The sequence below is a fragment of the Anneissia japonica genome, unplaced genomic scaffold (assembly GCF_011630105.1).
Source record: "Anneissia japonica isolate Jap-2015-1 unplaced genomic scaffold, ASM1163010v1 scaffold287818_len932483_cov186, whole genome shotgun sequence".
NCBI lineage: Eukaryota > Metazoa > Echinodermata > Crinoidea > Comatulida > Comatulidae > Anneissia > Anneissia japonica.
This window is the reverse complement of record NW_022703366.1, coordinates 587,246-604,532: the sequence shown is the minus strand read 5'-3', so window position 1 is coordinate 604,532 and position 17,287 is coordinate 587,246. Positions and strand designations below refer to the sequence as shown.

At 34.7% G+C, this 17,287-nt stretch overlaps 1 protein-coding gene across 3 annotated transcripts; it reads right to left on the bottom strand.

The window, feature by feature from the left end:
* Positions 1–1,404: 1,404 nt before the first annotated feature.
* LOC117104407 (GDP-D-glucose phosphorylase 1-like) lies at positions 1,405–15,881 on the bottom strand. Of its 3 annotated transcripts, none has more exons than XM_033245249.1 (11): positions 15,814–15,881; positions 15,324–15,414; positions 14,367–14,483; positions 13,088–13,195; positions 10,640–10,804; positions 10,054–10,112; positions 8,524–8,626; positions 7,107–7,207; positions 4,806–4,945; positions 4,290–4,355; positions 1,405–2,874 (listed from the first exon to the last, which is right to left on the bottom strand). In XM_033245249.1, exons 2-11 carry the CDS (start codon positions 15,402–15,404, stop codon positions 2,756–2,758), a joined length of 1,059 nt encoding a protein of 352 aa, XP_033101140.1. In that variant the 5' UTR covers positions 15,405–15,414; positions 15,814–15,881; the 3' UTR covers positions 1,405–2,755. The 3 variants fall into 3 exon arrangements, with proteins under 3 accessions (XP_033101140.1, XP_033101141.1, XP_033101142.1); XM_033245250.1 differs by having other exon boundaries at positions 15,706–15,824; XM_033245251.1 differs by having other exon boundaries at positions 15,710–15,824.
* Between the last annotated feature and the right edge of the window lie 1,406 nt (positions 15,882–17,287).

The window sequence follows — 17,287 nt, the reverse complement described above, 5'->3', positions numbered from 1 at the left end:
TGATGTTTGTAATTTGTATTTAGGTAAATTCAACGAAAAATAGTTTTGAAGAGGAAACTATGAGCCAAAGGCCCAATGCAAAAATTGCATGCCTCATCAAAAGACCAACAAATTACAGTTAAATTTAAATCACCCTCGAAATATACATAAAATCAATCAATCATACATCGTAGAATTCATTAAAATAAGAGGAAATTATCTGTTTAACCAACTCAGACCAAAACCAACTCGGCCCCAGGCGACACTTAAATAAGCCTTTGAAATGATGTGCAGTGTTGCATGAAAACTACAAGAAGCACAACCAGCAAGGTTGTCTCAAGTATCAAACCGTTCAATAAACTGAACGCTGATTGAACGATCTCGTGATTTAATTTATCATGTTATCAAGGTTAATCATGATGTATCATGATGCTCCATTAGATCACAATAGGGTGATAAAAGCTGAGCATGTTATTTGATTCTGGTAGGTTCACATAAAATGACTGGCTTGATCATGTATCTCTGAATCTGAACCTAGCTCTTGTCTATACTAGAAACTGACTAGGCGTATATAATTGACAGCCTTTTGTATAAAATATCATGTACCTGCGACTAACAGTAGCTTAGTTCACATCGAACATCATGATCTTGAGCAAACCATTCACATCAAAAATTGAGCTTGGTCAAACCATGGAGGTATAAAATATTTTATACCTCCATGGTCAAACATGTTGATTAGCCTTCTGACTGATTGGCCTTGGTGGTTTAGCACCTCGAAAGCTGATTGGTTGAATTCGAGCTCATAGAAGAACATCATGATGTTAGCCCAGATCATGATAACTTAACATGATCTTGGAGATCTTAGCTTGAGCTGGTTCACATCGAACATCATGCTGGTTCGATGTAACCAGGCTAGTCTACTGTATGTTTTGTTTATAATATTGGCCGTAATCGACTGGTCGTTCTTCGTTAAACCACGCCCACCGGTGCAGTGGTAAAATCCTACTTAACAAAGACGACCAGAAAACTTGTAAATACTCGACAAAACGAAATGGCTGCATAGTTACCGCGATACACGCTGCGTAATCAAGATTGCTTTGGCTTGTGGCAGTATGGGTTTCTCGTAAAAAATGTTTTCATCTAGTCTTAGAATTCCGTTGTCCTACAATTATTTTTTGACTTTTTCTGAAATTTAATCTAAAATTATATTAACACAAATGTTAATGTTAATGTTATTACTTAACGCTGATTAACGCACTCTGGTTACGTTAATTTTCGTTGTCAACACAGTCTATTTTACGAATCAGTCAAATGAAAATAATACTCAATGAAAATTTGTAGTCGACGAAATGAACCAGTCGAATAAGCCCTATGTTATATAAACACAGGCAGCATGTTGCCTTATTATAATATGGTATGAATGGGGATACTTTATAATGTTGTTCTGCAGTTGTTAATAACATAGTTTAAGCTGTTAAAATTTGTAAATAAATTACATGAATACCAATTTTATTCTGTGTACTACAAAATTAAAAATGGATATCGAGTCTCTTGTTTTTTTTTTTAGTTTATTGTAAAATATGCATTTTCATATTCATTATCCTAGCTATAAATATATATATATTTTGCCGGTACCATATAGTTTGGTCATAGTCCATATCTAATTTCTGACATTATTTTACATAATTATACACAACATACAAAAATAATTGAAATACACCCTGTAATTTTGTTCTACCTATATGAGTTATATACTAGATCTTCATAATCACTACTAAACCACCATTGTAACCCTATTAAATTCCACCTTCACCATTGACCTGTACCATTTTAAGTTTCAGAAAACAGACCACAAAATACCCATGAGCCATTCGAGTTAATGGTATTTAACCACACATCATTTGTCTCCAAGACCATTTATACTCTATTCAATTCACTTTATTTTGATCTGCCTCTCTTTGTAATTCCCTCCATAAACAAATTGCTGAATCACCCTCATTGCTATTTTTTTAATGCCATCAACATCACCACTAAAAAGAACCATTGTAAAGACTATTAAATTCCACCTTCACCATTGACCAAGCATGAACCACATCAACATCACCATTAAAAAGAACCATTGTAAAGACTATTAAATTCCACCTTCACCATTGACCAAGCATGAACCACATCAACATCACAGTTAAAAAGAACCATTGTAAAGACTATTAAATTCCACCTTCACCATTGACCAAGCATGAACCACATCAACATCACCATTAAAAAGAACCACTGTAAAGACTATTAAATTCCATCTTCACCATTGACCAAGCATGAACCACATCAACATCACCATTAAAAAGAACCACTGTAAAGACTATTAAATTCCACCTTCACCATTGACCAAGCATGAACCACATCAACATCACCATTAAAAAGAACCACTGTAAAGACTATTAAATTCCACCTTCACCATTGACCAAGCATGACTACTGTACCAAACTAACAAATCTTTTTTTTACATTATTGTGGCCCTAAGTATTTTTGGGGGTTTTGATGACGTCTTTGTCTGTACGAGGCTTACATAAAACTGCGAGTTCGTATAACTAAGGTACGTAAAAATGAGGTTCTACTGCATTGCTGAATCACCCTTATTGCTATTTTCTAGACCTTGCTTAAAAAGCACCTCTTTTAACAACATCTCTAAAACCTGCACAGTGCCTTTGATTTTTAAGTCTGGTTCAGTGATGTCAACACTTTATAAATACCTTATTTGATATACAATAATTTAAGAAATTTACTTAAATAACTGCTGTACATTTTTGCTAATATCCTCAAATTGTTGATCTGGAAGGGAGACTCCCTTAAGAATTTGTATAGCAGTTTCTTCTGTTAATGTTTTGTAGTCTTCCTCACCTGAAAATGTAAAAAAAAAAAAAAAAACCTGAATACTTTCATTCAAGTGGAAACAAAAATACATAACAAAATAGTGTGATTTAAACATCACAAATATTCTCCCAATGACATGGGTTGTCATAATTTGAAATGAAAATTTCCGAGAACCGGGCAACTACCACTGGGGACTTGTAGCAGTTAGCCTAGGCCTGCAGTGTCTGTCGTTGAGACAAAAGAAGATACTGTATGTGTCTGGAAAAAAGAAATTTGCTGGCTGCCTGGACTGGATGTGCCGAGCGAGAAGTTGAGATGTTGGTGGCGCTGTTTCAAAATAGACCCAATAAATTGGTGTATAGAACCTTAGGCTCAACAATGCAAGCTGAAGGCATCAAAGCCGCTTCACAGCCCATCAACCAACCCAGTCAATGCAAAGAATAAATGAACGTTATTTGACTGTTACAAGAAAAGCTAGTTTAATACTAACAATGTCTGACTTCTATAGAGCAAAATGCCTGAGCTTCAATGTGCTTTACTTAAACAAGATAACATTTGAAATATTTTTTTTAGCTTATCAGAGCTGGCTATGACCATGGAGGTATTATTGAGATCACTCGGCAACATATCCACTTTGACGCGACAAAGCAATGTGTTCACTGCCTTTGGATCACGCAGTGGCGTGTATCTTTTTAATAACATAACAGGCTTTTATACGCTTCAACACAGCAGATGTGTGATAAACCATTTGATGTTAACTCATTAAATATCTTCACAATTAACAATGTTCCCCTGATTGGATTTTTTTACCTTTTAGTATGTTATTATGTGTATATTTCAGGAACAGATTCCGCAAAATATTTCTATTGCAATTAGTTTTGTGTTCCTTATAATTTTGTCTAAAGATTGACTGGTTTGAATATAAAGCTGGGTCAGCGTAAAACTGAAAATTACTCTGGTTTTGGATTGAATTTTGGTAGTCCAAATTATGGAAATAAAAGTTGAAATATACCATATTTCTAAAGCTCATGTAAATATATCATTTAATTCGAAACTCTTTTTTTGTAGAAAATATCAATATGTTTGGTATTTTTTTAAAAGATAAAGTATTAGCTTTAAAGTGGAAACAACTGCACATCTATAGCGATTAACTGTAAGCAGTGTGCATAGGGAAAACAAGGTGCTCTCTACTTCGCCATGTTCTATTTCTTGGCAAACTAAGCCCATTGAGCATTTGGTGGCGGGAACACATTAGACTTCTAAGGCATTGCATAAATGAACTTCACGCGCTGCTGCAGCTTTGACCTTGGCCCATTTGCATAGAGCTGCGTGCAAGGAGCTTTTTTAAGTGATCTCCTTCTCAATAATACCTCCATGCTATAACTTAATTATTCAATACTGATTTCTGAGAATTTCAGAACATGTTCCAGATGTGAACTTACTTTTTACTGGTAGGTGCCCTGCTAATTCACATACTGCTGGATTAAATGACGTGAAGATTTTGGCTCCTGAAAATAAAGAAAAGGCATTATTAAACTAGTGAGACTATTGTTATACCTTCTTTCACAAACTCAATCATTCTCTATTGATATTTTAATATAAAAATATACAAAAGAAAACATTTACTACTACTACTACTTTTGGTAGAATCATTTTCACAAAAAGAAAAAGAATATTTTATTGTTGATGATGATAAATAAATGAATAAATGAAATACTCAGCTCCCCTGGGGAGAATTCCATAACGTTGCAGCTATATTTTGTGTTTGAAACTACCAGGTAGCCCTGGAGAGAGACAACCATAGGTAAAGTGCCTTGCCTAAGGACAAGTGAAATGCACAGCGAGGGATTGAACCTCTGACCTCAAGGTTAAGAAGTAGAACCGCAAACACTGTGCCAAACAACTCCTTACACAAAGTGTATATACCACTCCTACATAGTACAGGAGAAAATACTTACCAAATGAGGAAATCCTGGGCCATATATAGGCTCGTATAGTCCTTTCTCCTGGCCTTTTATCAAGACATTCACCTCGTGTTAAGAACAAGTTGTGAGCTATGTTGTTTTTATGCATGTACGAAGTAACTTTGTGTATATCACTAAGTAAAGAAAAAGAAAGATCTCAATCTAGTTATCTAAGTGTTAAAATAGTTACATTTTGCTTACAATACAAGTGCAGACCTCTCTCAGGCGAAAACTTTTTTTATACTTGTTACGTGATCTTATTTTTTTAAAGATAGTCAGAGAAGGAAAAAAATAAATATAAAATTCTGTTTTCTTATTTTGCAAATATATTTGCCAAAAACCTCCAGATGGAGGAGGAAGTAATCCTAACATTTTTTATTTGTGAATGTAATCAGTGTAGTAATGGTTAATTGATTTAAATTTATATAATTCGGAAGAAATTTACATATCTTATTTTTGGAGATTTGAAGGCAGCAGCGGGCGTTATAAAAATAAATAACCAAAGGTCGTGAGTTTGAATCGCGTCTTGTATTCAATGGTTAATTTTTTTTTAAAGACATTTTAATTTTGTACATATTATTTAATCTAATTATTTGAAAAACTCTGTCTTATGAGGAGCTCTAGAAGTACTTGGCTGATTGATTAATTAATTAATCAATTTTTTTTTATGAAGTGCACCACCAAAACCAAGGACTGTACATACTGCCATTACCACTAACAGGCCACGTCGTATAGATGGCGTGGTCGGTTGACGACGTGTTCTATTGAACCAAAGGTCGTAAGTTCGAATCGCATCTTGGCACTCAAATCATTTTTTAACATTTTAAGACATTTTAATTTTATACAAATGAATATTCTAGTTATTTAGAAATTTCAATCTTATTAGCTCTTTTTTTTGTCGAAAAGCTCTCAAATACCTTAGAATGTTCATTTATGCAAAAAAAAAAAAAAGGCACGATTCCAACTCACAACCTTTAATGCCATTTATACGACATGTCCTGTTAGTGGTGGTAATTAATGGCAATTACAATATAAACCAGTGCCGAAAACCCAATATAATATTAATAACTTACACCAATGTATACAGTATTTAAGCATGGAGGATATTTCCTCCATGATTTAAGCATGTGTTAATATACTCTACTGCCTCTATTATACTGCCCTCATCAGAGCTTTTGAGATTACTTGTTTTACTCCATCATATGCCTAGATGAACCACAAATTGAATTACTGTACATGATATTATCTATTGCACATGTAGTATAATATACAAATATTGACTGCTCATGAGGGGAATGATGAAATATATTGCCCTGAGGTGATGTGGAGATCATCACGAGAGCAGAAGGCCCGACGGAAGGTAGGCTACGATCTCCACATCACCGTGAGGCAATACATTTCACCGTTCCCTAGATAGGGCAGTCAATATTTGTTTTACATTATACCTCATACATAGATTCTACGAAGCCTAAAAAAGTATTTACTTCCTAGCCTAGATTAGAGGCCTATTAATTAGGGCCTATGTGATCAAAGAGTGTCTAGTTCTTCTTTGCGCATTTCCTCAATTTCAACCCATCGTCTTGCAATGTTTGTCGACTATTGACAAGATATATTTAATTTGTCGTTTGGTGCTTTTGCTATTGGCTTCATCAAGAAGTATAGGTCTAGGCTAGTCCTTCTTCATCCAGGAGCTCGAACCGACAGCCTCCATATTGTTTATCGTCTACTCGCTGATCCGTGGCACGGTCAAGGGTCAATCTCTTTCGTCGTTGAGGTCGCAGTCCCCTCTACCATCAGCGCGAAAAAAATTAATATTTTTCAGAGGTATAGTACTTTTCCGGGAATAGTACTTTCTATTGCCCACTTTTTAACCAATTAGATGCCTAGAATCTATGTATGATGTATATTTATGCAATGAAATAACTAAAATTATATAATAACAGATTTTAGACAAGTGGCAGTTGCTGATAATTTTCAAATTCTCTCCAAACTATCACATAAATCAGGAAATGAGTCCTTTTAATTTAGATATAAATATGTCAATGTTTGCTAATATTGTACTACAGAATGCTTAAAATTTAGGCGTAGGTAGAAAAGCTTTTTCTGTCTAGGCCATAGCCTTTATTACTTGTTGAATGTTTGGACCTATATACCTAGTGTGTCTTTGCGGTATGTCAAACATAATAGTACCGGGTTATTTCCAATTATAGTACACTCCATAGTCCCAAAAATATCAATGCAATATTGTTTCATTATGTGTAAGGTAATTTAAAAAATATTCAAATGTAGCATCACCTGGTCAAACTCTGAACATCTGAGCCATGGAGTTGAAGCACAAATGCTCGGACTGGCCAGTCTGTTGTTTCGTATAAAGTACCTGTAAGTTTTCCGCATTCCTAGTAAAGCAGAATTAACTTCAAAACATGATACAGGTTAACATAAGGCTCATAAATAAATTCATGTATCGATAAATTCAAAGGTAGGGTCAATCTATGTCTGTAAAATAGAACATATGACTTTTTCTAATTGAAATAATGAGAACTGATTTTTATATAGTTTTAAAAAATGCGTAAAAAATTTGATGCAAAAAGAAAACGGGTGGCAAGGATATTGCTGAGAGTAACATGGAGAGTTTTAGCAATTGCGCTATAGAGCCCAGCACTGTTATAACCGGAGAAATTTCAATCTATGTGTGTATTTTCAACAATAAATTTACCTAAGTTTTATAGGTTTAGAGCAAAGATTGTTTTCATGGAAATTTTGTGCTGCACCTAACCTACAGCAAAAAGTACCAATGCAAACAATATTGACTACTGATGATTAGTGAAACAATAAAAATTACTGAGTTCAAGTGACAGATATTTTTCCCATGATAAAATTTGTTCACTTGACAGGCCATGAACTCATGTATTGTTATTGTTTTATTGACTGCATCATCAATATCAATAAAACAATAAGAATATCCGAGTTCAACTCCAGTCAAGTGACAGAAAATTATCTTGTAAATAACCAATTCCAATAACTACTGTAAGTGTCATATCAAGACTTAAGCCCTGCACTCACTGTACCTGACATACGCAATTCTATGAAGAACGCAATGCCACGACGCGTGCAACAGATCATTTTTTCGTTTAGAATGCCAAAGGGAAGCGAGTTGGATTTATCGACTGACGGTCATATGACGTAGTGAGTGCCGGCTTTAGATTATGCAGACCATTGATCAGTGGCGTATATAGAAGTCTTGAAATGGGGGATGATGGGGGAGGGGGGCTCTATGTTCAGTTGAGGGTTGATAATTCACAAAATAAGGTGATTTTAGGTGATTTTTAACTACTTGATCGTGATTTTTTTGGGGGGGACCCACCATAGATACGCCACTGACCATGATGTGTATGTACAGTACAGTATGTCTTGTGAAAAGGATTGTCACTTTACTGAGTACAAGTGGTCTTCTGATTAAAGACCTCCAAACTACAGACCGCCTCCAATTTAAGATTACCTTCCTGTGGTCCCAAATTGACAATTGTCTTATCTCTATTATTTTAATCACAAATCAAAGCTGCTCAAGACTGTGGAAATCCTGGTTCTAAAAGTTGTCTTAATTGGAGAGAGATCTATCAAATTTCGGCTTTCCTTACCTCATGTGAATAGTACATTTAAAAAAAAATATAAAATAAATTCATATAAGTTGAGAGTTAAAAAGTTAACTTACTGCAATCTCAGTGTAGAGGTCAAATTCTAGGTAATATGCATGAAAATGTAAATGGTTGACTGATGCAAAGGCACACAAGCTGTTCCACCCTAGACGAAAGCTCCTGCAACAGAAAACATATAAATTGAGAAACATGAATAAGTTTTATAATTTTCATTTTTTTTTTTTTGCGGTAGGCTTCCCTATTATAGAAATGTATGTTATTTGCACCCTTGTGTAGAACTAATCAATGGAAAGTTCCACCACTACTACTATCATAATTGTAACGGCAAAATCGAAATTATGTCCTACATAATCTATCTATGTATCTATATTTATATGTCATATTTTACAACTATTTTACAGTTTTACTGTTTGATTTCATCTCATGCTGCACTCTGATTTTATTGTTTGAATAAAATATATCTGAATATATTTAGGTATATTGTTTGAATAAAATATACCTGAATATATTCCACTGTTATTGACAGCAGTATTGAATAAAATTTGGTTTTGCAATGCATTTATTGACCTTTTATTCATTTCAATAGTTTGATTGTTTTGCGCAGAGAACTTTTAATTATTGCAGCCTTCTAACTTTTAATGTTTTTTTTATTTGTGTGATGTAGAATAAATACCCTGAATAATTACAAATAACAAAAAATTTAATATGTCAAGATATTTAGCAAACAAGAATTATTAGGAAATTGCTGGAAGTTACTTTCTGTGCAGGGTCAACAACCCAATGAAATTCAACATTTGAATTGCTCACAATATTTCAAATATTTAATTTAAATTGTAAATTAGAACAAACATCAGCTCTGGCAAAACCAACCATATGTTCCAACAATTTAAAATTGAGTTTTTGGTATTTTTAGATTCTGCATGACGCCTTCTTTAAAACAGTGCTTTAATAAGCAATATTTGATGGAGATTGGTTGAGTATTAGCAAAGTTATAAATATTTCATTCATTGCATATCAGCCATTAAATTTTTCAACTCTATTTTTGACATATCTTTATTCAAAAAAAAAAAAAAAAGACGTACAGCCTGTGTAATCTTTTCTAAGAATGCAATGTGCTTTCATGCTTTTGTATTTTTGCAGCTGGTCCTATTTTAGAAAGAAACCACTGAAACATTTCGCATTCTGTTTCCATGCCATTTGTTCCATATTTTGTATAAATTTTTCTGAATAATCAGCCATCCTATCTTTATTTTCATGGTATCCAACGAATAAAAAATGTGTTGATATCATTCAGTTTCAGTTTATTCATTTTCATCATCATCATTATCATCACCATGATTATCATTCATTTATGCACACCAGGGTTGTTTTATCCTGATCGGCCCCACTTTCGAACATCTCTGGATCCACCCCGATATTCAAACAAACTTTTTTCTTACAGAAAAACAAATTATTAACAATTATGAAAAGATAATCTTCATGTGAATGATCAAAATTGTTGTCTTCTTTTACCATTCCTGGTTAAACTTTTGGAAGAAAAGCAACATTAAAAAACAACAAATAGATAAAATAAATTTGTATCTTACTTTGTGGAACTGATCAGTATCATTTCAAGTGCTAGCTGTATACTTAATTCATTCAGTACCTATATGAGAAAAAAGTTAGTATACAATTATGATACTAAATCTTATGAGTTAATAATAATAATAATAATAATTTATAAAGCGCCAATATCACTAAATCGAAGTAAAAATCAATGGGTGCTGTGCATGTTCAGATCTTCAGTAACTGAAGGTGAGTCGGTAATATGTTTTGGGAGGGAGTTCCAAAGTGTGGCAGCTGAAAATAAAAATGATCTGTGGCCGTAGGTTTTGGTGTTAACTTCTGGAACAATACGCAAATTAAGGTCAGAAGAACAGAGGAAGGATAAGGAGACATATTTAGGAACGAGTTCGAGTAGGTAAGTGGGCTGTTGGAGTCGCAGTGCTCCATCCCATTTATGACTGGTCTACTAAATCCTCTCAAATAAACTATTATAGGTTGGCCAACAGTAATCTGAAAACAGCACTGCAGTACACCCATCAGAATGCATAGTAGCTCTTATCTATAAAAATAGTGATGATCAACATAAGATATAATATTAACAATAATATCAATTTTTTAAAAACTCACCTGCGCATAACAGCTGTTCACATTGGGTACTAACAGGACATTGCAGTATTCTAACGGACTGATGTTGATGACTACAAGATGAGGGTTCTTTGATTCACCTTCTTTTGTTTTGTTTATATCTCCATCTATGAAATGGTTGTTGACTGGTTTCATTTCAAACAGTATCTAAACAAAAAGATTATAATTTTGTTCAATATTATATATTTGGTCAAAAATAATTTTGAAGAAAATATGTTTTCATGTTTCAATGTTTTCATAATTGATCAGATTAACAGGTATTGCAAAATACACCTGAAATGAAGCTGGCTTACATTGTGGAAACAGTAAAAACTACTTTCAACCTAGTTTTTATTTACCCAGTGAATTTCTTCAGGTGACTGACTCTCCATATTAATTTAGCGTATATACTATAATTTCCATAGTGCTTATTTTTACATTCAAAAAGGTCTAAAACCCTAATTTGGTTAAATATGACTTGGTATTGTATGTAATCAGAAATTTCCTTAATTATGACCCAAAGTTAGAATTTGGACAACATGCATGCTATCATTCTGGTTTTTGTTTTTTTTAATTCAACAACAGCATTTAAAATTCACATAATATGGCAGCACTGAGATACATCTGCATCTCGAGCTTAATTACATTTCATGATTACATAAAAAGACAATGGAAAAAAAAAAAATCAAAGCAGCTAAACTTGGATCAAATACTAATTAAATATTTGAATATTTTTTCCAATTAGACCATTATAGTTACACAATGGGATATTAAAATGAGTAATTAGCATAATAGTGGAAAAATTTTAGACTGTAGTACAGAAAAGCCATAAAAATTTACTCATAACTTTGGTATTAATATTAGCAAAGATCTTATAAACACAAAAGATAGCGTTTTCCGCGATTTACGCGTGCAAATTCTGTAATAAGGCATGAATGGCGCCCTCTTGCTAAATTGGAAACTTTTGACCCTTGACCGCTCTGACCATACCGTACACCGCACGTCTTTACCTTGGGTGTATCAATCCTGTGAACAGCAGAACAGGAACTATCTCAGATCCATGGCAATAGATAGGACGCCCTCTTCCAAAACTGATTACTTTTTCTCTTTGGTATAATAGCGCATGAATGGCACCCTCTTGACCGACACTTCTATTTGTTACGCGTAAATCGCGGAGAACGCTATCTTGTGTTTATAAGATCTTTGATATTAAGTCAATTGATATTAATATTATTATTAAATCAATTGATATGATCCACCATTGTAAAGCATATGTGGCAAAGACAAGCCAAACCAGTCACTCGTCGCAAAAATCGATTTTGAGTTATTAATACAATGTTAGAGAGTAAAATAATAGCTATGAAATGGTAAAAAAATCATTTAAATCGGACATTTCCTTATGAAGTTACAAGCGTTTAAACATACAGCTGTTTAAAGAACAATATATGAGAAATCAGCCTTCAAAGTTTATGATTTCAGGCATTTCTCATGCAGAAACTATCATCAAATCCTTAAAAAGTGTTGTTTTAACATTGAAAATGGGGAAAATAACAGCATAGAATGATGTATAGCTATGTAAAGATTAGTTTAGTGCAATAAAATAGATTTTTAAAAATTTGACATTCCAGCATGTTTTGGCCATTTTCTCTGAAACAAGATTTGCGACGAGTGACTGGTTTGGCTTGTCTTTGCCACATATAATGTTGGGAATATGATTATCAGACACCCTCCAAATAGAGATCACTTTAATACCCTATTCAGACTAGACTTTGCATTGCGACCGGTTGCGATGTAATCGGTGGTAAACAGTTGTAATCCAAATTGTTCGCAACCATTCACCTTTTGACTTTGATACTTTACGTCACTAGCAACGATATAGTTCGTCCTGTTTTGTTTGACCTCAGCCAATCAGTGCCTGTGGAATCCGTTGCGATCGGATTCCGTGGTAATCGGGAGTAATAAAGATTGTAGCACCCAATCGCAACGGGTAACAATTGTGAAATCGATTACTTATCGTCTACTATTGGTGAGCTTTCAGACACGATTTTACTTTGCAATTAGGTGTCGCAATTGCTACAACCGATTGCAATGCGAAGGTAGTCTGAATGGGATATTATTCCGAAACCCCTTTAATTCAAGACCCTTTTTTTTTTAAAGAATCAAATAACAATCTACAATCTTGAATACAAAGCCAACCCAAAGTAGAGACCGAACCCAGAGAGACAACCCTAAATGTTCAGGTTTTAAAATGGTCTCAAATTAGAGAGCGAACTGTATTTCAAAAAGTCAATTTTAGGTTTACTTTGGCCATGGATGTATGCATGGATGCCAAATATGGATCACAAAGAAAGGTGCAAGGACATACCCTAATAATTTTCATTGTAGCTTTACCCCTACAAAGCAATTAGCAGGCCTTGTTACTATTTATAATTAACGATTTGTATACTATACCTCATGTTTTTTAATCTTGGTAAAGTTGAAGCGGTCATGATTGAATGGTTGATCAATGCTAGATATAGCCTCAGCTTTCCTTCTGTCTGTTGCTCGCTTCGTGTTTAACTGTTGACAAATGGTTTACAGAATTATAATTTTTCAATAATTTTCAAATACATTTATTGGTGATGATTGGGAGGTCGGCAACTCCCCCCCCCCCACCCTCACTCTTTATTCCGCCACTGGATATAATATGATATGTCCTACAGTCAATTTCAGACACACATTATGCTGTTGCCCTTGTGGGGCTGAGAAAAGAAAATTATTATTATTATGGCACGTCTAGATGGCCGGAAATGGCACTCATGGACTTAAAATTGTGTATATAATTTTCTTTTTATCTCCATTTAAAAATTTTTTTTTTTTGACAAATTTGGTTGGGTCCTGGGCCGAGAGGGGGGGCCCCGTCGGACCGACTAGGCCCCCCTCTCTTTAATCGTTATAATACGATATATGCCCTACAGTCGATTTCAGAGACACATTATGGTGTTATTTATCAACAAGGTCCTTTTTGGTCAGGGTGCTAGTTTAAAGAACCTATGGGTAGGGCCCCTTGGGGGCCCCTAGAATTCGGGGGCCCTGCAGACTGCATAGGCGTTACGTCACTGCATGACAGAGAAAATTCGATCGGCTTCTTTTGGTATTACAAATACTGTATGTACTTTTGCAAAAAAAAGCTAAACCAGCTATAGGCTATAGGCAATAACAGACTTTAGATGGTCCTAACGCTTAGTCGGCTACAATAGTGATGTCGCTACTAGTTTATGATCATAGACCATTTACCATCTTATATTTTAAAGCCTACTCAGAGGCATAAAATAGACCTAGATCATCAAAGACTGAGAATCGAACGACGAATATTCCGCAAGCTCAGCATCTGAAAAAACCGGTCTACTGTATGTTTATTTACATTAATTTTGATACATGCGCATATGTTGAGCAAGTGTGACGAATGTGTAACAGCGCCCTCAATCTTATATTACCAGGGAGTGCTTGTTTGTGTTTCAATACTCAAAGCGGTCTAGGCGAACACCGTTTTATAGTAATAAAGCCAATTTCATTCGAGGAGTCAATACTACCAGTTAAAACTGTTTTATAGCAATCCGCCCCAGACTTTTGGTTGGCCAGGGACAAGCATCACAACATAATTTTTTTTCCACTCAGGTGAGAAATGTACCTTTAAAGCAGGTAATATTACTCAGGTGAGGAAATGTTAGTATAAAGGAAACACACTCACCTGGGCAACAAACTTGTATTTGCCCGCAAGAATCTTGGTCTGAATATGATCGAGAGTGTAACGAAAGCATCCTGCCTCCATTGCAGCATCCCACTCAGAACGCAACATCTTGTCAAACTAAATACAAAATTAACAGTAAAATTTCTCTTTAAATAATTAAAGAAAAATTATGAACTGAGGTGGGAAAATTTGAGGAAATACTGTAGTACCTACGAATGACAAGAAATGACTCTTATACAGTAAAATTAATCATCATCATCACATGACCAATTATAATCTTCTATCAGCAATTTTTTGGCAACCAGATATCTAATTAATATGTGTGATGTATCATAGAAAATAAAAATTAAAACATTTTCATTGATGTAAACTTTACTTTAACTACTTTAAAGTCGTGAAACCACACCCACCTCAGCCCCAACCAAAAATTTGAGGAAATAGTACGTCCTCATGCTGGCCAGAAATGACACTCTTATATAGTAGAAGTCATCATCATAACATCACCATGATCTCTATTCAGCGATTTTTGGATACCACAGAGATAACTAATCTCTGTATTGTACCATAGACAATGAAATTTAATTGTCTTTTTGATGTACCAGTATTTACTTCACTTTAGCTACTGTATTTCATGTGCCGAAAATCTTTACTAATACTTCTCAAATTATAAAAAAAACATGCACACTCAAGTCGTGTATATTAGATAAATCAGATGTTTAGTTATACTGGTATCTTGCTATAGCATAAGATGTACAGTAACTGTACTCAGGCTGTACAGCACTCTTTCGTTAAAACCTGGGTCATTTATGCGGTTCATTTTAACAACTTTGACACTGCAGTTGAAAAGGTGGGGAGACCAAAACCCCTTAAAAATTCATGGGGGACTTGTTCCCCTGTCCACCAAGATCTGCGCCCATTAATCAATGTATGGGTTTGTTGTACAAACAGTACTGTTACCGTGCTCAGAGTACATTCATCCTTCTCTGACCAAGATGTTTGTCCCGATGTGACACTCTCAACTGAGTATTTGAATTCCATTATTCTGAAACTAAAATTACATGGACAATCAAAAACAAAGAATGGATCAGGTGCGATCCATTGACTCCTAACAGTACTATAGGCCTACTTTACTCTGTCAACCTCTGTCCTAAAGAGAGGCCTACCTAGGCCTAGCTGTGAAGGACTGTGATGTGTGTAGGCCTAGGCTAGCTACTAGGCCTACCTAGTAGTCTAGTAGTTAGTAGGCCTAGGCTCAGTACGGCCAAGACTAGGCCTACCGGGATAACCTTTAAACTAGAGTCCAGAGCATAGGCCTAGCTATACTATACTGATACAGTACTTGCAATTAAACTTCCTCTCTTCCTACTTGTGGCCGCTTTGAAATCAGTTATCTAAAAACATAAACATCAAATAAAAATAAACCGATAAAACGAACACCGGTGGTTACCTGGTTTCGGCACAACGAGTAGTTTAGTAATTGAGGGCAGTATTCTGGTAATTGTCAAGTTCAAGTTCATTTTATTGGTCATGTACCGTCCGGAAGACATCAGTATGAATGAAATAGATAAAAATTGCTTCCCGGTACAATACATAAACTTATTAATATACCGAAATATGAGATGCAAAGCATAGATTGCACAGATTAACACATTCTTAAAAATATGAAAAAGTAAATAGAGCCAAAAAAACCCCCCAAAAAACCACAACACCACCCTTGAGCTCCGCATCCCCAAAAAACAAATATATTTAGGCCCTATCGCTTATGGAGTGAATGTGTCTTTTTTATTTTCTTGTTTTTTTTTTTTATTTTTTTTATTTTTTGTTTTTTGTTTTGTTTTTGTTTTTGCTTTTTTGTTTTTTTTTGCTGGAATATAATTATACGTTAGTATTTAATCATACTGACATAAATGCCCTGTCATTGGAACAATACGCGTGTTTGCAATACACTCGCGTATTACTGACTCTGTTCTGATTCGTCAGTTATTAATTAAAGTTTGTCACTCCGGAAAGGTTTATTGGTAGAGCAAGTGATCACAAAGAATAAATAACAGAAGAATGAGCTGCTCCGCGTATTTGTATTAAAATTGATGGAACATCCGCCCTCCCGCGAATGGGATAAAATTTGAACATTTTACTAAGTAGAGAACCTACAGGAAACAAACGAACCAGAGCGGCACCTTTATTGATTGCTGTTTATTATTTCTATATAGCGCCGCCGCGCGGACGGGGTAAAATTGCTCCCGTTTCACTATAATGCAAGCTGCTCTATCTTCTGCTATTTATTATCTTTGGTGAACAGTGAAATAACGATAGCGAGCATGCGCAAAGCAATTGTAATTAATTGTAAATTGTTTATCAGTTGATTATGATAAGAGCGGCGGTACCGCGGGCTATAATTTGTGATGTTCGCTTCGAGATGTTTCCATGTAATTTCACTGTTCCCTGGGTAGAGCAACATCAAAGTTCGAAATTTGGGTTCGAATCTTGGGACAAAAATATTTTATTATAGAATACCATTTATCTTAATAACTGTAGTGTTTCTCCGTACAAGTTTAATATCATGATTTGAATTATTTCGAAATAAATCATGCGATTTTAAATTATTGACTGTAGATATTAATTTGATGTTAATTTCTCAGCATATGAGCAACATGTACTGTATTATTAAGAGATATTTTCATGTACTAGTGCAGCACAAAAATTAACTTGTAAATTACAATATTTTAAATTAGCACTGCGGTGCCCTTTTTTGAAAAACTAGAACCCCCACCCCTTTTAAAATCCTGCCCTCAGGATTGAGTGTTATTTCATCTGGTTATTTAAGACTCAATAGCAGATCCAGGAATTTGAAATAGAGGGGCCCTTGGAAGGACTTTCACAGATGAGGATGTAGACCACTTCAGCACCACCATAGTTGGTGC